The sequence below is a fragment of the Pyrus communis genome, chromosome 1 (genome assembly GCF_041283825.1).
Source record: "Pyrus communis isolate YQ-2024b chromosome 1, ASM4128382v1, whole genome shotgun sequence".
Classification (NCBI taxonomy): domain Eukaryota; kingdom Viridiplantae; phylum Streptophyta; class Magnoliopsida; order Rosales; family Rosaceae; genus Pyrus; species Pyrus communis.
Window position 1 is genome coordinate 7,294,184 of NC_142565.1, and position 20,726 is coordinate 7,314,909.

Here is a 20,726-nt window from a genome sequence, read left to right on the forward strand (position 1 = left end):
TACATAAGAAATATATATAACTTTGACATGGAATTCATGTTTAAATTTGGAATATAGGAAGTCACGCGGAATTCATGTATATGAATTTGGAATATAGCAAGTCACACACAGAAACTGTAACATCTTTCCCCGTCCTGTTATGTCGTTCTTTTTTTTCACAAGGAAAAAACATTACATTACTAAACAGGAGGAGAAACATCTTTCTCTCCTCCCGTTATCAATGTTGTGAACAAACTTCTTACCATTACTGGAAAAAAACACTGATACATTGCTACAACATTGAAAGAGTACATGAAGTTCTGTTCACAGGAAAAGAAAACATTCTATGAAATATGAAAGATCATCAAAAGCGAAAAAAGAAAAAAAGACATCAAAGCAAAGATTTCCTTCTTAATGATTAATATTTTTAAATCTAACTGTTCTAACTTTTAGTATCTTAAATATATAAACAAATCGACCACCCTCCTAATCATGAGTCTCTCATTTGAAACAAGTTAGAGAGGATTCGGTTTATTTGCTAAAGGTTGAAGCCAAAAAACGATGACATCTAGACAAGGTGTTGAGAAAAGCTACGGAAGAGGATGAATAAGAGTACGAAGAGGATGGCTACGATTAAACATTAACATAACTAGAGCATGAGTGTGACTGAGCAAAGCTCGCGGTGCATTGTTGGAAAATATCTAAAATGTTAGTTTCTTTATTGAAAATTGCGGACTATGTGGTTAAACGTCTTGGATAATCGCTCAAACACGCCCATATCCTTTATATCTTCCATTTGACAAACACATTTAGTTTGCCCCAATATCTCACACAAATCAAAATGTTTAAATGGAGTGCAAACATTTTTTTGTTGTTAAGAGAAAGTGTTACTTTAACCTTATATACAAGAAATAGAAAACAATAAGCACTGCAATCTTTTCCTTCACACTGTGTTCATACGTTCCGTGTTCACGAGACCACAACATTTTCGTTTTGTGTGTTTACAAGACTAGAGCGAACAGTTTACTTGTGAGGTTTTAAAAAGCTGATGGCCCTTTACCACAATAGTAGAAATATGTTGTGTATTTGCATAACAGCGTGAGTTCGAACTCATTAGTGTCAAATCTAATTTCTAATTTAACGAAAATATCGCTAAACTCAAAAAAAAAAAAAAAAATTGAAATTAAAAAGGAAAAGTTAAGATCCTGGATTAAAAAAAAAGACGAACTTACATTGAACAAACTAAACACCCACACTTATTGTTCTTGATGATCCAAATTAAGCTTCAACCGATTCATCCGACGAGTACATATAATGCGTATATGATTCCAGGTATGTATCCCAATATTGTCAGCAACAAACATATCCAGAACTCCACCTGCATTCACCCTCAATAATTAACACCAACATACAATTTAATCGAAATCAAAATATAACCTTACAAAATATAAAAATATACGAGGAATTGGTTAAAATGATCGGAAATCAAATTTCAATTGCTCAACTGTTCAAAATGATATCGACGACACACTGATAAACGATTCATTTCGGCAATTGAGATTTGAAAAATGATCGTTCCCGGACGATTTCTCAAAAATGAAACGGGATTTGGGGAAAATAGGGTGAAAGAAGCACTCACTGCACAGCCATAACGAAGGAAGACTCCCACAGGTGGGAGGATGATTGCCAATATCACTTCCAGAAACGTTTCTGAACCCATTTTTCTGACGATTGAAAAATGAAAACCACAACTTGTGCTAAATATGGGTGACGATTTTGTGCTTTACATTTACTTCGCTCAAAGTGTAGATTTATATAAGAGAAGCAAATAGGCAAAGTCACAGTTACTAATAGGTGTCACAGCCCAGAAATCTTGTTGCCACGTGGGATGTAAAGAGATCGACACGTGTCAAGATCAAGCTTTGCTGTTGGTTTTCCATGCACGTTTGATCCAGGGGAAGTATTATAAACTTTGTGCAACATGTTGGGCGGAGGAGGGACACTTCTGTGTTCACCCTCCGTATTTGGGATATATTATATATAGGTCAAATTTTTTTTGTGATCCTTATGATAATATTCTACTTTTAAATAGATTTTATGGTGAAAATGTTATTAATTGTAATTCTGTGGTGAAATTTGTTATCAATCATAGTTCAAATTGGATTTTTCCTCATTCTTTTGTTATTTTCGTTTTTATTGATTCCATCAATCAATCATAAAGCGCCATATGGATATAAATTTTTTTTATTTTTAAAAATTTTAGAGTTACAATAAAAGAATAAATAAACAATAAAATTACAAGGTTCATATTATCAGACATTTTCAATTTCAAGAGAGCCAACAGTCCAAATTCAAGATTTAAAAAATCACAAAGTACCTTACTATGTTTAGGTTAGAATATAAGTTATTATGCAAACATTGAATTTAGTTTCATTTTAAGAAGAACATTGGTGGACGGGATGGCTAGGGTTATGTGAGAGAGAGAGGGGAAGGTGGTGAGTGGCCGATGTGGCTGTGGCTGACAAGGGTAGGGATTGGGGAGGGATTTCCTTTTTTTTTTCTTTCCCTTTTTGTTTTGTTGATTATAAAAAAGTGGAATTACCAAAAAGAAAAGAAAAAAAGAATGGAATGACCCTTTTACCCCTGCATGTGGATGAGATCTTGACATAAATTTCAATTTGGACTACGATTGATAATGAATTTTATTACAGGGATCGATTTAAAAGTAGTGTCTCACCACAGAGATCAAGAAAAAAAATTTGGCCTTATATATATATATATATATTATACAATGCTAAATTAAGAAAAATTGTAAAAAATGTGAAATAGGGTAAAAGTACTGATTTGATTCAGCTGCTGCAGCAGAACTGATTTCTTTTGGAACATATAACCTTTCAAACAAATTTTCCGTTCCAATTTTTGGTAGCAAAAAAAAATATATACATTTAATTATTTTTATGAAAGCCCAAATAATAATCAAGGCTGATAAACGTCGGGAAGTTGAAGCCCCACGCTTGCAGCTGATTTTCCAAGCACTCTCTTCATCTCATCTGTTCTATCCACAGCAATGTTGTAAGAGAACAACAAGTCCTGCACAACAAATACACAAAATTAGAGGCTTTAGCGGAGATAAAACGACAACGCTACGATGCAGCTATAGGGTTTCTTCGATAACAAGTTACTGGAGCAGAAACTAGTGCTTGCTAGGAGGCACAGCGGTGAAAGAAGCTGTGTACTCAGCCTGGACGAGAGTACTAATTTACTCCATATTTGTGCATTAAAAGGGCAGTCAAGCGCAATGGTAATAGAAGACTCTAACTGCAGATATTGAACTAGTAAACAAGTCTAATGGCACATCTAGAACTTGATGCAACTAAAAGGAAACCATTTCAGTATCTGTTTTTCCTACGACACAAGACATGTATTCAATCCAGCAATCACGAAAGCGGCCCAATATAATGAAACATCACAAGAACTTGCAAAAAGTAAAAAAACAAAGGAAAGAACTTTGATTAGAGCAATGAAGGTCTGCAGTACCTTGTGATGGTGCACACTATTGAGAAGTAAAGTGTAGTTCTCGGCAAGCTTCTTATGCTGAATGGAAGATGGGTCTGACAGTTTGCAGTTGTTCCTAAATTCTTCAGTTGCTTACTTTATAAAATGCCGCTTATTCTCTTCTTTCGCAACGTGTTTCTTCATGGCCTTGAGAAGGTGACGGTACACCTTAGCAACTTGTAAAGCTTGCCGCTCATTTTCAACCTTTGTCTCGAGCTTATACTATCTTTTCTATATCTCCGCCCTGCATCAGGAACCATATGTTTTCTTTTCACAAAAAGGGTTGAACGTTTAGTTGATATCGGAAGCAAGTCTTTCAAACTCCATGAAAAACACTTGAAACTTCTTATATAAGGAAAAGACACTAAGATAGTAAAAATTTGAACAAGGCTAATGAAAAGAAAGTAAAATTCAACAACAATAATATTGCTTGAAGATCTTCATAAGGAAAAGAAGAAAAAACCCACAAAAGTAGCATAGCCATGAAGCTGTAATTTCATGACATTTTCATAACATAAACTGCTTGTAATTTCATTCATTTCCTCCATAGTGCCATGAAGTCGTTATTTATCACAAGGTTTGGAGGGAGTAACGACAAAAGGGCAAGAGGTATACAGACACTACTAACCGAATGGCTGCACAATTACAAATCAGAAATGCAAAATTCTACCGCTTGTAACTGAGATATAGCAGCAAAACAAAGTGTCACCACTGCCAAATTGCTACCTGGGTCCATGAAAATGGCTACACCTAATCCCCCATAGGAGAAGACCCTCCTCGAGCCTGAGATTCCATAGTGGCGGTCTCCTAATTCAATCACGCAATGCCATGTGCAAAAAAAAACACATGACAATGCATGATTGACTTGAAATATAGTCACTATGCCAATTGTACCATCATGTGCGGGTAAGTTTCTCTCCATCCCACGACTCTACGACTAATGTAGGCTAATGGGTAAGCCAAATTAAGCAAAAGGAACAAAATAATGTTGCTACTGCTATCTATTATAAAAACAAAATTTGATTGTATTAATTTTTTTTTTTTCACAAATTAGAGTACTTGGCATTAAAATGAATTTGATTAATAATCACAATATAATTTTATATAATGTAAAATGTGCTATGTTATTTGATGTATGCAGCACCACTCTTAATTATTTCAATGACGTTGTGCTTATGCGGCATCTGTCGTAACAATAGTAAGTTTTTTATTTGTCACATAAATAACTTTAATGGATCTGTGAAGATAATAACTTATACAAAACAAATTTATTATCACTTTAACATTTCAAGCAAATAACGTACAATCATTTGTAAAACTTTTTACATAACACTTAATTATTGAACTATGACGACACGTAGCGATTTCGATTATAGAAAGTATAGGTGTCAAAATTTGAGTCTTATATTGACTAAAATAAAATAAAATTGGTTTTGGCTTAACTGTTAAAATAATGTTCATGTGTTTTAGTCATTGGGTTAATCTAGTTGATGTGTTTTCAATTTGACCAATTTGATCCTTGTGTTTATCTTCATTGGCCAATTAAGGATATTTCCATTCAATTTTTGTAATATATATATATATATATATATATATAATTGTTATAATTTATTTGATTTAAAATATTTAAAATGAAATAAAACTAGAAATTAAAAGAAATATTATTCTCCTCCCAACTCTCTGACCCCTTCCCCCCCCCCCCCCCCAAAAAAAAAAATCACCCCCCCCCCCCTCTTTTCTATGTCACAACCTTAATCATTTTTTAGATTGAAAGTTTTATTTCTTATATGTGTTATATTTCATTGATTTGCATTTTTCTGTAAAGAGAAATGATAATTATTTCTCATATGATTTTTCTTATGAAATTTTTATAAAATATTGAATGAATGTCCTTAATTAGTTAACAGAAACAAACACAAGGACTAAATTAGCCAAATTGAATACATGGGGATTAAATTAGCCATATGACTATAACACAAGGACCGTTTTGATATTTAAGCCATGGATTTTTACAGGAGTGTGCTATCTTCTTCAATTCATCTGATCCGACGGTCAAAAATTAAAAGGGTGTGTGAGAAGTAAAATGGGATGTGTGGATTAAGGGTGGTTTTGGTACATTACCATACCAAAACCTCTGTACCAATTTGGTACGGCAAAATCTATTACCATTACCATACCAAACTTTCGGTATATTGAATATTGGTATACCAAATAGTTTGGTTGGTATGGTATGCCAATGGTAATTACCACTTTATTTTACGCCATTTAGTTTGCCTAAAATCTAATATTTTTTAATTAATGTAGAAGTGTAAAAAACATAGAAAAAATATATAAACGCTTGTAATGACAAACTTTACAACTTTCGTGAAGAGCTTAACTTTGAAATTCGCCATTATAATCATATAAATCATAGATCAAAATTTAACAGTTGATTGTTGTTTACATTTACGCTTCATTTTTCTCATCAAATTTTATTTTTTTTGGATTTTCTTTTTTGAAAACATGATCTATTAGAGGATGCAGGAAGATGAATGGTTTGAATCGTTGATATTATGTTAAGAGTTTTACAGTTAATAAAAATATTGCTCGATGTTTATAAAGTTTCTACAAACTATATGACATCGACTCATATTTCAGTTAACCGTAAATATCGAAACGTGATATCAAAGATCGGAATCGTTCATCTTCTTACATTCGCCAGATGATCATGTTTTCAAAAAGGAAAATTTTAAAAATGAAATTCAGTAAGAAGAATAAAGTGTAAATGACAATCGATGGTTAAATATAAATTTAAGGTTTATGGGTTATAGCGTTGGATTTTGAAGCTGACCTCTTCATGAAAGTTGTAAAGCTTGTCACAATGAGTGATTGTATATATATTTTTTTTACATTTTTTACACTTCTACAATAATTATTATTAATTTTATTAATTTTGCCCTCAAATAATTATATAAATAAATACATAATATAATATTAATAATATTGGTAGGTATGGTTTACCATCGGTACTGGTTTTGGATACCAATACCGTACTGAAACAGTATGGTACGGTACAAATATCGTACCATTACTAATTGGTACAAATTTTTGGTAATAATTTGGTATGATATGATTGATAGGACGGTTGGTACGATAATTTAGTAAAAATTTCCACCCTAGTGTGGATATCACACCCCTTTTTATATTAAGGGGTGTAGATGTAATTCAGCTTAACTACCAAACCCGGATTCGTTTTGTGTGTTGCGAGTTGGAGAGAGTACAACGTTTGTTTACTTTGAACTCGACGCTCCCAGAAATTGAGACCATCATCATGTCGCGGGAGAGACCCAAAAGAGGCGCATTGCCTCCCGCCCAAGAGGTACGCTACCCGAAATCGTCCTTTCAACTTTCTCTGTTTCTTGTGAAAACGAAGAAAAAAGTTTGGATCTTTGCTCAAGTTTTGCTCTAGTCTTTGCTTCCACAATTCGAAAACGTTTCAATTAAATAAATCCATGTGGCGGGTTTTGTTTTCTGTACTGAAAATTAATGCAATTTCTCAGATTTGAGATTCTGATTCGTAATTTCTCTACTTTTGAAAGAATTGTGATAGATGTGATCAGCACTGTTTTGTGCTGTTTGATTTGGAATGTGATGTGCTCAGCGTTAATCGTATTTGCAGATTCTAGTCCATAAAGCTGCTTTTGGCTTTTGGCTTTTGTTGTATAAACGTGTAATTTCTTCTACAAAACGTTTTTGCTTTAGATTTCCTACATTCAAAGTAACAATTGCAGCCTGAATTTGGTTGTTGAGATTATGATGACACGATAATTCTCGTTTCGATATTCGATGTTTTGTTTCTTTGATGTTCGATGCTTAGTTTCAAAGCAGAACAGATTTCAGTTTCATTTTATCAGCAAAAGTTGGTTTTAGGAAGGAAGGGTTCTAATTGCCTTTTTGTTTATCTACTTTAAATGCAGAATATTCAGAAATTAGAGAAAGTTGTAGAGGAAGGTAATTTCTATGGAGCTCAACAAATGTACAAATCTGTTAGTGCAAGGTACGAGTGATATGCTCTTTATAATTTCTACTTACATAGTTTCTATTATTTAGTTTCGGGACTCAAGAGTATGATCAATCAGGGAATCTTGGGAATTGTAGTGACAGAAATTCTCCAATGTGGGATCAATCTTGCGGGATGTGAGTGCCCGGTTGATCGGCTGGGTTCACATCTAGCTAGGCTTTTTCAGCATTGGAGAAAGCCTCATTTTATGTAACTGTCAGCATGGCTGTTGAGGAACCCAGGAACCCACTTTCTTCCTTTGTTTTTCTTAAAGGCATGTACCTTGATCAATATGGCTGCTTTATTGCAGATATGTAGCTGCTCACAGGTTTTCCGAGGCTGTGGATATCCTTCAGTCCGGCGCATGCAACCAACTGAAACATGGGCAGGTCATTACTTTCATGTTTCTGCTTCATCAATACTTATCTTACCTTTAGTTGAGATACAAACATGCAGAAAATATAACATGACATTTCATAATCAAATCTGTATTACTGATTCTGTATATACGGAAACAATTTCAGGTTACTTGTGGTGCTGAGTTAGCTGCTTTGTTTGTGGAAACACTTGTCAAAGGAAGATTCCCTTATGACGATGAAACCTTAGGTCAGTTGTTATCTTAGGTATAGAATTCATTTCTCGATTGATTCACTGTTGGCTTGTTCTTATCTTCTGTAGTAATTTTTAAATGCTTTTGAACTTTATCTTGGTTGGTTCTAGTCACATGGTTCTTCTAGCAGGTTCTGTTCGCATCAGAATATCAGTGTTATGATAAATAGAATTTTTGGAGATGAATCACGATTCACATGTTTTCCTGGCCATTTTTGGCGTTTTGGTCTTTCTAGTATTATGATTCTTCTATTTCGTCGTGATTATGACAATTTTTTGTCAGTTCGTGTCAGGAAAATTTATAAAGCATTTCCTCGGATACCAGTGCCGCAACAGTTAGGGGATTTAGATGACATGCAAAAACTGTCTGAAACACTTGGGGCAGCAAAAACATGTGTTGAGGGCTGCTCATCATTCCTAAAGGCTGCTCTTAAGTGAGTTTTTGTGCAATATTTTGCTTTTCCCGATTTTGAAAGAGATTTTATGGTTATGTTTTGGTCTTTTTTATGCGGGAGTGAAGATATTTGATTTCTCTCTATCATGACTATTCAATGCTATTTGATATTCGTGTGTTTTTTTTGTCTTTTGTTTAATCCATGCTATTTAACTCTAACTAAGCACTTGGTTGGTGGGAAAAGGGGCCTGAGAAATTGTTTACTTTCCCATGTTGGATAAGTGCAAGGAAGTGAAGATTTTGTAATAAATGCCGAGGGAAAGAAGATAATGCCGTTACTTATAGCCTTTTAACGGAAGCTATTCCTCCTTCCTGGAGCCCCGTTTTTCCAACATTTATTAGCATTTTTATAGATGTTTAGGACAAAATTGGTCTCATTAAATATTGAAATACCAAGTATACCCACAACCGCACTTCATATTCAACTTTTTTCCCCAACATATCCCTATTAAGGAAAATATCAATTTTGATTCTTTATATCCTAGTTAAATTCGTGATTGTACAAAATATGTGTGTACCTGACGAGCACATGCAATATGTATTAAATATGTGCTTTACTTATATCAGATCCCAGAGTGTCATCGAGCACTGAAAATGCGTTGCTGTTTCTCTCTTTTCAGGTGGTCTAAGGAGTTTGGTGCACCCAGGAGTGGAGCTCCAGAAATACATGTTATGCTAGCAAACTACATATATTTTGAATCTCCTGAGGTGGTAAGTAGCATCTTGATATATATGTGTTTGTATATATACATTTATATATCTATATATATTCAATCTTTTTATTTAGCTAGCAAGTGCATACATCTCAAGCATAGTCTCCGTATCTAGAATTTGGGAGTTCCAATTTTTGTCCACATTTCACAAATAACTGCTTATTAATTGCTAGTAGGGTCAAATGGAATATTGGACCAACTTGATTTTGGCCAACAGATCACTATCTATACACATTTATTTACTGTCGTTTTCTACTTGAAAATGTTGGAATCATTTTGTTTCTCATAGGTTCTTCATGCTGTTCAAACTATTATTGTATTCACTTGTTCTAATGTACTTGAACACCAGTATCTCGTTTGATTGCTTTGCAGGACATGGTTAGAGTGTCACATCATTTTGTTAGAGGAAACAACCCCAAAGAGTTTGCTTCGACTTTAGTAAATTTTATGGGCAAGGTGAGGCTTTTTCCCCCACTTAACACTTGAAATCAATTTTCAAAAATTCGGAAAAATGTATGCTTTGACGTGAATGGAATTATAGTTACCTTTTTTATGTGAAGTTTTTATGAGGTTCACACTTCTTGACCATGCAGTGTTATCCAGGGGAAGATGATGTGGCCATTGCCCGAGCTATTTTAATGTAAGCCACATCTCCACTATGTGCTTGTGTAGGCAATTCAAATGTTTTGTTCCCATTGATATCATTGATGATAGTTGAACACCCAATCTGGATTATCGGACCTGAATCCTGGATTAGCTTCAATTTCTGAAGTCCACGATGAGTGCAATAACCCCATAACCTGAGTGAATTTTTCGTAAAAATGAGAACAATAACTTGATTACAATGTAAAATGAAATTCCCTTTCTAAATTTTAATTTTTTTTGGGGAACTATGAGAACAATTGAACATACACATTCAACTACCGTCTCGCCATGTTTATGTACGTTTCCTTTTGCTTTTGTTCTGAGATTGAGCAGTAGGCTAATCCAGCTAATTCTGTTTTCGGTTTTCCTATAGAGCTGATTTTGTGTCTTTCTATTGTAGGTATTTGTCAGTTGGTAATCTGAGAGATGCCAATATTCTCATGGATGAGATAAAGAAGCAAGTGGAGTCTAAGCAGCTTGACTTTCCCAAATCCGATTTGATCCAGTTCATCAATTTTCTTTTGCAAACGTATGTTGCGTTCAATTCTCCCTTTTTATTCATGAACCGTAACAATCTTATACCCCATCTCTAGAGAAGGATCCATAAAAATCTTATCTGTCTAAATGGATTTTGGAGCATGGTAAAAGAAAATGAAATGTACTGTTGCTTGGCTTCCGTTTTGCTCATTTTAGAGGCAATCGATATTGAATCAAGCCATTAAAAAGTAAAATCCTAAAGTGTAATTTTCAGTGACTTGGGCAATCAAAATATCGATAATCATACTGGAAATATGCAATTTATTTATGCCCCTCGTCTTCATGCATCAAAATATCAATAGCCAAAGTCTCGAGAGATCATTAAGATTTAATGAGATTATGAAATAAGAAGGAACTTCAATTATTGATCTGTATGCTATGACTATGAGGTTTACAAATTGCTGAATTATTCTGAATGTTATTCTCAATGCAGGTTGTTGAGAGATGCTCTTCCGCTTTTTAATATGTTGAGAGCGAAATACAAATCAAGCTTAGACAGAGAACCGACATTTCATGAGGTATGCGATTTTTTCTGCGTGACAACCTTTTCCAAATTTTTGTTAAATGGCTCTCACTAATGTGTACTCTTGTGCGAAGGTATATGCTAACTATGAATTTATGGTTTAGTTGCTGGATGAAATTGCGGAGAAGTTTTATGGAGTACGACGCAGAAATCCACTGCAAGGGATGGGGATGTTCGGCGAGATTTTCAAGGTAATTATGCATTGCCCACAATATTGTAGCTTGTAACAGAGCTGAACGATACAACTCTGACGGAGACTCTGTTCCATGGAAAAAAGCTGGGTGAGTCTTGAAATAACTGAGCAGCATTCTTATTGGAACATACATCCTTGTTATGCAGATGATGGGAGGTGAATAGTGGCACGACGGAGCATCAAGCTCTCGCTTCCTCGGCGGATCCATCAATGCTACCGTTCTTGTGCTGGTTGATGGGAGTGTATTTGTATTTTTGATACTCTAGGAACAATTTTTGGGAGTGTATTTATATTTATATTGTTTTTCACCTAGGTAGATACAGATCTTGTGTTTGTACCGTCAACAGAATAATTTTTATTTTTTAATTTGAATATTCCAAATTGTATGACTTCTAATCTTTCATGGCCATAATTTCTTCCGGATTCTGAAATTTGAGTACTGAAATTCGTTAATTTAAGATACACATCTCTGAAATAAGTTCAGAAGTCGATTGACATAACAAGCCAGGAATCTTGGAGCTCCATGATGAGGTCTAATTGAGCATCCCAAGGACCAAACTTGTCGCCGTCGGCAACGCCTCCACCACCTGACCGTACTCTCCGAAGCTCTCCGGAGTCGCTGTGATGGCCTTGAGCTCCACCGGCTTTGACTTGCTGTAGATTTCCATCTTTTTTTTTATTCTTTGCTTTAACTACGTCTGTTTATTGTATATCGTGCGGTCAGTTTTCATTTTTGATTGTACGATATACGAACATATTGTGATTCGAAGGTTTCCGGGATTCTCACAAAAAAGAATCCGGAATGGATCCTCATTCCTAAATAAAAATCCAAATGTAGAAATTTTCTGTTCCCTACTCGTCCTTTTCCGACGGATGAGGATCGAAACGCTGCCGTTCTCTTGAATCTAAGTAAACGCAGGGTTTCGAGCTTCCCCAAACTCGAAACACCGAGCATTTTCTTCTTCTTCTTCAACCGACTGCAACTTACACTCGCAATCCATGGCAGCTCCAACTCAAGCCCTAACTCAGCGTCAACTCCTCAAAACCCTAACCAACCTCTTGACCTCCACAAAAATCCTAAACCCAGAACCTCTAAAACCCTACATTCCTCACCTGACCCAACCCCTCCTCCTCTCCATCATCTCCTCCAAAGCCCTAGCCTCTCAACCCACGGCCCTCCTCTTCTTCTTCCGGTGGGTCCAGGATCACACGCCCTCCCTAACCCAATCCCCACAGACCCTCCTCGCCCTCCTCCCCTCCCTCTTCACCCACCACAAGTTCTCCGACGCCAAAGCCCTCCTCGTCCAATTCATCGCCGCCGATCGCAAGAACGATCTCCACCGCCTCATTCTTCACCCGGACCCCACCGTGCCGAAGCCCTCGAAGGCCCTTCTGGACACTTCCATTGGGGCATATGTGGAATCCGGGAAACCCCACCTTGCAGCCCAAGTGTTTGATAAAATGAAGCGGCTTCGGCTTCAGCCCAATTTGCTCACCTGCAATACTCTGATTAATGGTCTGGTGAGGTACCGGTCATCGCATTCGATTTCATTGTCTAGAGGTGTGTTTAAGCATGCTGTTGAGTTAGGGGTTAAAGTGAATACGAATACTTTTAACATTTTGATATGTGGGTATTGCTTGGAGCATAAGTTTAGGGATGCTGTAGAGTTGTTGAGTAGGATGAGTGAATTCAGATGCGTGCCCGATAATGTGAGCTATAATACGATATTGAACTGGCTGTGTAAAAAGGGGCAGTTGAGTGAAGCCCGGGACTTGTTGTTGGACATGAAGAATCGAGGGTTGTTTCCGAATAGGAACACATATAACATTTTGGTTTGTGGGTATTGTAAGATGGGGTGGTTGAAGGAGGCAATGCAGGTGATCGAGTTGATGACACAGAACAGTTTGTTGCCGGATATTTGGACGTACAATGTCTTGATTAAGGGGTTGTGTAGGGAGGGTAGGATTGAGGAGGCTCTGAGGCTTCGGGTTGAGATGGAAAATTTGAAGTTGATGCCTGATGTTGTCACGTATAACACATTGATTGATGGGTATTTTGAGTGGAGCAGTGATTCAGAGGCCTTTAAGTTGGTTGAGGAGATGCGTGAAAAGGGAGTGAAAGCAAATGCAGTTACTTACAATATAATAGTAAAGTGGTTCTGTAAAGAAGGGAAGCTGGATGAAGCCAGTGATACTATAAGGAAGATGGAGGAAGATGGGTTTGCTCCTGATTGTGTCACTTATAATACTTTGATTAACGAGTATTGCAAGGCAGGGAAAATGGCAGAAGCATTTAAAATGATGAATGAGATGGGTACGAAAGGTTTGAAGATGGACATCTTTACTCTCAATACTCTTCTTTACACTCTCTGCAGTGAGAAGAAGCTGGACAAGGCATTTGAGTTGCTTCGTACTGCAACTAAGCGGGGTTATATTCTTGATGAGGTAAGCTATGGAACCTTGATCACGGGATGCTTTAAGAACGAAAAGGCCAACAAGGGTTTCAAGCTTTGGGATGAGATGAAGGAGAAGCAGGTTGTTCCCAGCATTGTCACCTATAACACTATAATTGGAGGCCTCTGCCAGTCTGGAAAAACTGATCAAGCATTCGACAAGTTGAATGAGCTTCTAGAGAGGGGTCTAGTCCCTGATGGAACTACATACAACACGATAATTCATGGTTACTGCCGTGAGGGGAATGTTGAGAAAGCATTTCAGTTCCACAACAAAATGGTTGAGGAATCATTCAAGCCAGATGTCTATACATGTAATATTCTTCTTTGTGGGCTATGTAGAGAGGGTATGTTAGAAAAAGCTCTTAAGCTTTTTAACACATGGATTTCGAAAGGGAAGGACATTGATGCAGTTACTTACAACACATTGATATCAAGCCTTTGCAAAGAAGGAAGGTTTGATGATGTTTTTGCTCTTTTTTCGGAAATGGAAGAAAACAAATTAGCGCCAGACCAATATACATACACTGCCATTCTGGGTGCACTTACGGATACTGGTAGGATTAAGGAAGCAGAAGAATTTATTTTGAAAATGATTGATATGGGAAAGTTACCTGATTGGCCCCCAGAATTGGAGAAGGTTAAAAATGGAGTGGCCAAATCTTCAGTTGAATATGATTCAAGCACAGGAGCCTATTCAGAAAAAATCATTGAGTGTTGCTTTCAAGGTAAATATAAGGATGCAATGCACATTTTGGAAGAATCAATGCAGAAAGGCACGACGTTAAGTAAAGATGTTTACATTAATTTGATGAATGGGCTGATTAAGAGGCGAAAAAGTATATCAAAGGCTGTTAAGCTGTAGTGACACCTTAGGCTATTTTTGACAATGTCAGAGTGCCCGAGCCTTGCCTACACGTTCTATTTGAATAGGGCAACAACTGGACGAGGTACAACCTTTTGTTTTCTTATCTTTTCATGTTTCTCTAATCTTCTCATAGAATCCAGTTTCAACTTTAATTCTCATACAATCTTACTTAGTTCAAAAGAGTTAGCTAGAAGAACATAGAAATATTGACGGTATGATCCAGTTTGTAGATGCTTAGAAGAATGAAATTTCTTAGTAACTATGCAAAATGTCACTTTCCGTCTATTGTGAATACACAAAAGAACATCACTTTTCGTCTCGGAACTGAGTGCTGTTCAACGTTTTGCAGTAATGATGAAGCCAAGGGACATCGGCAACAGTATTATTTGCTAATCTTTTTATTCTTTTTGGACATGCAGCTGGAGCAAATTCAAATTAGTAAAGGAAAGATTTGTTTTACAATCTGCTGATGGTTTTATTGATGAGTGCTGATCTAAGATAAAATTAAGTTTGACATTTGTTGAAATTCACAGGTTCCTTTAACAAAAGAAAACAGTTCACGTGAAATGAACAAAGTTTCTTTGTCCATGCCATTAAATTTGAGGTTTGGTGGTGTTCAAGTAAAGGCAGGGCATGGAAATCTTATCCTCCATTCTGAGACCGAAATTGAGAATCGGCAGCTAAAAATGGGACTAGCTTTCTTGAAAGGCGTTTCTTATGGCTGATGCGAGGAGAAACGGGTTCATGAGGTTAGCAATAATCTGCAAGATGTAAAGAATCAAGTTCATTTTCCTTTCAAATTTGTTCTATATTTGAGAATGCTAGAGGGAAGAATGAAGGTGGTAAGGTTCCATATCAGCGTATAATGTAGTACAAAGGAAAGTTTCCCTTGGAACAGATGATAACGTTTAAGAAGTGCTGTGTGTCATATTGCATCTTTCTTAGCCCTTTCAGACGAGTTTTTTTCCGTCATTCTTGACAATGGCGATATTCATAAGGTTCGCGGAACAAGGGAAACGCAGTCCTGGGGGTTACAGCATGTGTCATACTATCAGCGATTCAGCATCAAAGAAGGAACAGCCATGGTCAATGAGGGGATGAAAGATACATTATCCATCGCATACGTGTGTTAGAAATGGATTGGACTACTGGTTTCATCAGTTCAGATGCATTGTTAGGACTGAGCGCTCCACAAAAGTGTCACCTCACTTTCGCGAGGATCCCTGCAATTTCTGGTACAATTTGTGCTTTTAAAGTTGTCAATGACGAAAGGAAGAGAGCTGTAAGCTGAATGATTGTATTCATATGCCATTGCTCTCTGTATTATAGATGAACTGTCTTTTATTTCTTCCTGAAAATATCCCGCCGTGTAAATTAAGTGTTTGGATGATGAGAAAAGAAAGAAATTCAATAAAGATTATGAAGGATGCTGGTATTATCCCATAACGTCTAGTTTTGCATTTCTCTAATGTGTTGGAGAAATGTAGTTTTTCATTATAAAAACGAGGGAGGAGTGCGAAAAAGAAAACGAGATTCTGAAAATCACTGCCTTTATAAATTTTTGTTTGGAAATTTCCGTTTTACCCAACCCTAAAGTAGAACATTCTAAGTTGGTGAGTCTGCTTGACTGTAGTTATAGGTAAGGTGAAATTTCTATAGCTTCTTCGGGGCCGAAAATGGATAACCGTGACTTACCATCAATTGTCCTCCCTTTATCTAAAATAAAAATAAAAAATAAAATGAACAACCCCTAATATAAAGACACTTCTCTTGTCGACCTTCCAACACTAGGCTGGTGTCAAACTTTATATATTGTGTTACCAGTGCCTCTTAGCAGAAAATCATTTTCTTTGTAACGGCCAAAAAAAATTGATTTTCACACACCCATAATCTCATGCCCAATCTTTATTTTTGTCATTTGATTTAGTGTTTAAAATATCAATATATGTGAAATATCAATATGCAAATTATGAAAATACTGATGAATATATTATTACTAGTTGCCCTTGACTAAAATTATAAAAATTTGCAATTGAGCAGGTATATCAACTCATTCAAATTTAGTTGAAATTAAAAAGAAAGTTGAGAATAACAACGGGGTGACACAAATAGTTTATGGTTAGAATAATTTAGAATAGCAATAGCAATATCATTTGTATTAAAAAAAAACATAAATAAATACGGGTATGCACGGGGAGAAAAATGTATAAAAATCACTTAAAAAAGTATTACAGAAAAAATGTCTAAGTTTGTCAAAAGTTGTATTCCTACCTAACTCATTAAGTAAAAGTTTTAATATTTGTTTGGATGTATTTTTAAAATGACTGAAAGTTTGGATTCCAAAAGTATTTTAAGTGCTTTCTACGAGAAGCACTTTAAGTGCTTTTCTAGAATTTACTAGCATTTTTACTAAGGATTATTTTCAAAAATATTTTCACTAAAAGCGTTTTCAATCATTTTAAAAGTACATCTAAACGAGCTCTTAATTTTTATTTCAAATAAACAAGTAAAAAAAGTAAGGGTAAATTACACTTTACCACCTCAGATTTGATGTCTATTACAATCTCATACAACATCTTTAAAACATTTCACTTTCATACCTCACATACTATTTTATTTCAATATAATACATCTGTTACATTTTCCATTATTTGATCCTTTAAGAGCTGATGTGGCGGCCATATTTGTACCACGTGGCTGCCAAATTTGTTCCACGCGACAAAATTTTTTTATTCATTTAAAATAATATAATAATTTACCCTTAAAAAAAATTTTAAAGAAAAAAAATTGAAACCCACCTCCCCGCAAACAAACCCAAAAACCTCCCAAGGTCCAACAAGTCGAGTTCTTTGCCTCGCCCAACCTCATCGCCTCCTCCTCGCCTCCCGTCTCCAACTCCCCCTCCTGTAATGATCCCCCCACCACGTCACTCCTCCGATACCAGCTGTCCGGTTTTTTTTTTTCTGTTGTTCCCGCCTCACCGACCCCCCAAGAGTTTGTGCTCGTCGAAAGTTACAACAACTTCTATGAGCACTTCCCTACCTCGCCTCCTACTGAGTTGTCGTCGTATGGAATTGTGATAGGGAATCGTGAGTTCCTGAACGACGTCGTCATGTCATCGGGTCGAACATTCAAAAAAGTAAGAGCAGTTGGGGGTTTGACAATGTCTTCTTCGTTTCCTAGTGGAGGGTTCGAATTCGACGGCTGCCGTGAAGGTGAGTAGCGTCCTCACGAGTAGGTTGATGACTATCTCCGTGGTCAAGATGCCTTCTGGGATTTCTGGTAATTGCATATTGTTGTTCAATTACTTTGATTTGATTTGGGGGGTTGCGGGAAGGTGGGTTTTAGTTTGTGGTTTGTTATTTTTTTATTTTTTATAATTTTTTAGGGTAAATTATTATAATATTTTAAATAAATAAATTACCATGTGGCACAAATTTGGTAGCCATGTAGTACAAATGTGACCGTCACGTCAGCTTTTAACGGATCAATGGATGAAAAATGTAACGGATGTATTATATTGAAATAAAATAATACGTGATATATGAAAGTGAAATATTTTGAAGATGTTGTATGAGGTTGTAATAGATCTCAAATCTGAGATGGTAAAATGTAATTTACCCCTACTTTTTTTACCTGTTTATTGTTGAACTTTAACGAAAATCTCTCGGTACTGTTCACTTTAACGAAAAATCACATTTTTACACTAAAAAGTCAATCATTATACTATTCACTTTACTCTTTATTTTATCTTTATCATTAAAATTCAAAATTTTCAAATCATTTTCATTAATTTTCCATAAAGCAAAAGCTTATTAAACTTTTTAAAAGTTTGATTTTGTCTCCAATTATTTAAATTCCTCTTGAACGATAAAGCAAAAACCTCACTAAAATTGTGTTAGCTTTTAATTTCCCATCAATCATCATTTCTTGCCGTACATTTTACTTAATATGAAACAATTAATTGCTAGATTTTTCTGTTGGATTTAGATTTGCAACTTTATCTACACTAGTAACCGATGTTATGTTAATATGCCACTAAATTTTGAATCTTTGTAAATCTAATGCAACAATATAAAGCCACTTTTGGTGAGTGGCAATTTTTTTCGCACCATCTTTTTTTACTCCTCATATACCCATTCTTCTCAATTTTCCTTTGTGGGGTTTCATAAATTTAAGAAGACCAAAAGAGAAAAATGAACAGGGAGTGTGTGTAGCACCACCTTTTTTTTGTCAGATTGGTTTTTACATCATCATGTTGATAAAAGGGCGGTTCCAACCCAACAAGGCTCATCGCTTTGCAAGAATCAGGAGATGAACATCTATCATAGGCAGTCTTACCCTTACTTTTGCAAAGAAGCTATGATCACAACTCGAACTTGTGTCCTTTTGGTCACAAATGAACAACATTTGTGTTGCGCCAAGGTTATGTGAAACGGTCATAGCATCGTTATGTCTCATCTCTTCTCACGTGATCAGGCTATGTATACAAACTGTAACCCTCAATCAAGAATTTCTCCATCGTTAGCGTATGTACATAATAATCACTACTGTAAATTCAGACATGTATGTGTGTGTGTGTGTGTGTGTACATACACACACACATTCCAACTTTATCAGACATTGTTATGCATATCTTGTTTGCAGTTTCAGTTTCAGGTACCATGTTGTCCCGTTTAGAAATTAAAAGGGTTTGCAGTACTAGTTTAATCAAAATTTTTAAGAAGTACACACCAATGACATAAAACAGTGCTTTTTCTTTGGTTTTCTGAAGCCCATGAACCCCAAAAGCCAGAAGCCTCTCCCCAGTATGAAACCATGAAAGTCTCAAGACCAGGTGGACTTATCATTTATCAACAACCGCAAATTGGCTTCTGAGTTCTGACCTCAACCTCTGAAAGAGAGTGTTTGAGTTGGGGTAGGTGAAGTGGCATCCAACTCAAACACATAATAGGAAAGGTTGTATTCCACATTTCAAAATTTTCTTCTGAACAAATTTGCATCTCTGGATCGTGCGGCAAGCACTGCCACCATTGCATATGATCTATCAAACATGTACATAAGCAAACATGGAATAAATTTGACCAACTATATTCAACTATAGACATGCACAGTACTCTCAAAGTATAATACTAAGAATGATACTATGGTTTGTATTCTCCAGAGTTAAACGTTGTCGTTGGCTATGTGTTAGCTTCTCAAAATTAATATTTTAAAGAATATTTGTAGGGTCAAATTTTTTTCATCTCTAACCATGCAGAGCTAAGTATTTTTATTTTGGCTTGGGATGCACTTGTTGGGTTTCATCGAGGGGCCTCAACTTATTATATGCCGTCAACTCTGAATAAATTTAACCTGATTCTTTTTAACAGATTCATTTTGGCCCTTAGCTAAAGATGAGTTTTGTACAAATTCAGGTTAAAAGTGGTCTAGCCCGTGGCCTAAGATGACCTAACAACACATTCAATGGGATATCCGCTAACAGTCACTATTTATGTGAAATGTCAACGTAGTTTATACTTTAATCCTCCTAGCTAGTTGATCCAATTCACGATTTTTTTGTTATTTGATTACAATTCTTAAAAAATAAAAAAAATCCTCACCTTTCTTATTTCATAACTGAAATGAATCATCCGTGTTTTAATAAACGCATGAATTTTAAGAATCAAAATAATCTCAATATCTAATTTTATTAGGTAAGCATGCGTTAAGTGTACACGTGCTATAATTTGGATAGTTGAATAACATCACATACTTCGTCAAAAAAAGAATAACATCACATACAATTACACACAACAATCTGTCATATAGGGTTACAGCTAGCCAAAAGTAGTGTAAAATAAACGAAGGATCACTCATATCAGTGGTTGCTCACGGATTACATCCAACCTAACTCCTTTCCAAAAGACAATGTAAAGGCTGATCGATGGTCCCTGAACCTACATTTGCAGATCACCAAGATTAATAAACTAGAAACTAAGAAAGCGTGTGGGAATATTATTGGGGAACCCCTGCCCATGCATGACAGAAATGACAGAAATAACACATCACAGTTCAACAAAGCAAAGCAACCAACGCGTGGACCTTGTAACTTTGTTCCATTTCTTCTTATGAACTAATGGAGTACAGTCTGCAAATTCCATATATGTTTATCTGAT

The 20,726-nt window shown here is 35.8% G+C and overlaps 3 protein-coding genes and 1 pseudogene across 5 annotated transcripts; 2 read left to right on the top strand and 2 right to left on the bottom strand.

Moving 5' to 3' along the window:
• Positions 1-823: 823 nt before the first annotated feature.
• On the bottom strand, positions 824-1,777 carry LOC137719488 (low temperature-induced protein lt101.2). The gene is made up of 2 exons (XM_068458529.2): positions 1,619-1,777; positions 824-1,357 (listed from the first exon to the last, which is right to left on the bottom strand). The coding sequence occupies exons 1-2, from the start codon at positions 1,697-1,699 to the stop codon at positions 1,274-1,276; spliced, it is 165 nt and encodes a 54-aa protein (XP_068314630.1). The 5' UTR covers positions 1,700-1,777; the 3' UTR covers positions 824-1,273.
• A 1,178-nt stretch (positions 1,778-2,955) lies between these two features.
• LOC137720036 (uncharacterized) lies at positions 2,956-4,456 on the bottom strand (annotated as a pseudogene).
• A 2,281-nt stretch (positions 4,457-6,737) lies between these two features.
• LOC137720698 (protein GET4) lies at positions 6,738-11,636 on the top strand. Its single transcript, XM_068459796.2, has 12 exons — positions 6,738-6,892; positions 7,491-7,570; positions 7,884-7,962; positions 8,098-8,179; positions 8,466-8,616; positions 9,257-9,347; positions 9,722-9,805; positions 9,943-9,989; positions 10,395-10,523; positions 10,965-11,049; positions 11,159-11,245; positions 11,394-11,636. The coding sequence occupies exons 1-12, from the start codon at positions 6,845-6,847 to the stop codon at positions 11,409-11,411; spliced, it is 981 nt and encodes a 326-aa protein (XP_068315897.2). The 5' UTR covers positions 6,738-6,844; the 3' UTR covers positions 11,412-11,636.
• Positions 11,637-12,111: 475 nt separating this feature from the next.
• On the top strand, positions 12,112-16,014 carry LOC137720819 (uncharacterized). Of its 3 annotated transcripts, XM_088695342.1 has the most exons (3): positions 12,112-14,650; positions 14,918-15,317; positions 15,567-16,014. In XM_088695342.1, the coding sequence occupies exon 1, from the start codon at positions 12,247-12,249 to the stop codon at positions 14,563-14,565; it is 2,319 nt and encodes a 772-aa protein (XP_088551468.1). In that variant the 5' UTR covers positions 12,112-12,246; the 3' UTR covers positions 14,566-14,650; positions 14,918-15,317; positions 15,567-16,014. The 3 variants fall into 3 exon arrangements, with proteins under 3 accessions (XP_088551468.1, XP_068316025.2, XP_088551465.1); XM_068459924.2 differs by having other exon boundaries at positions 14,918-16,014; XM_088695339.1 differs by having other exon boundaries at positions 15,102-16,014.
• Positions 16,015-20,726: the final 4,712 nt, after the last annotated feature.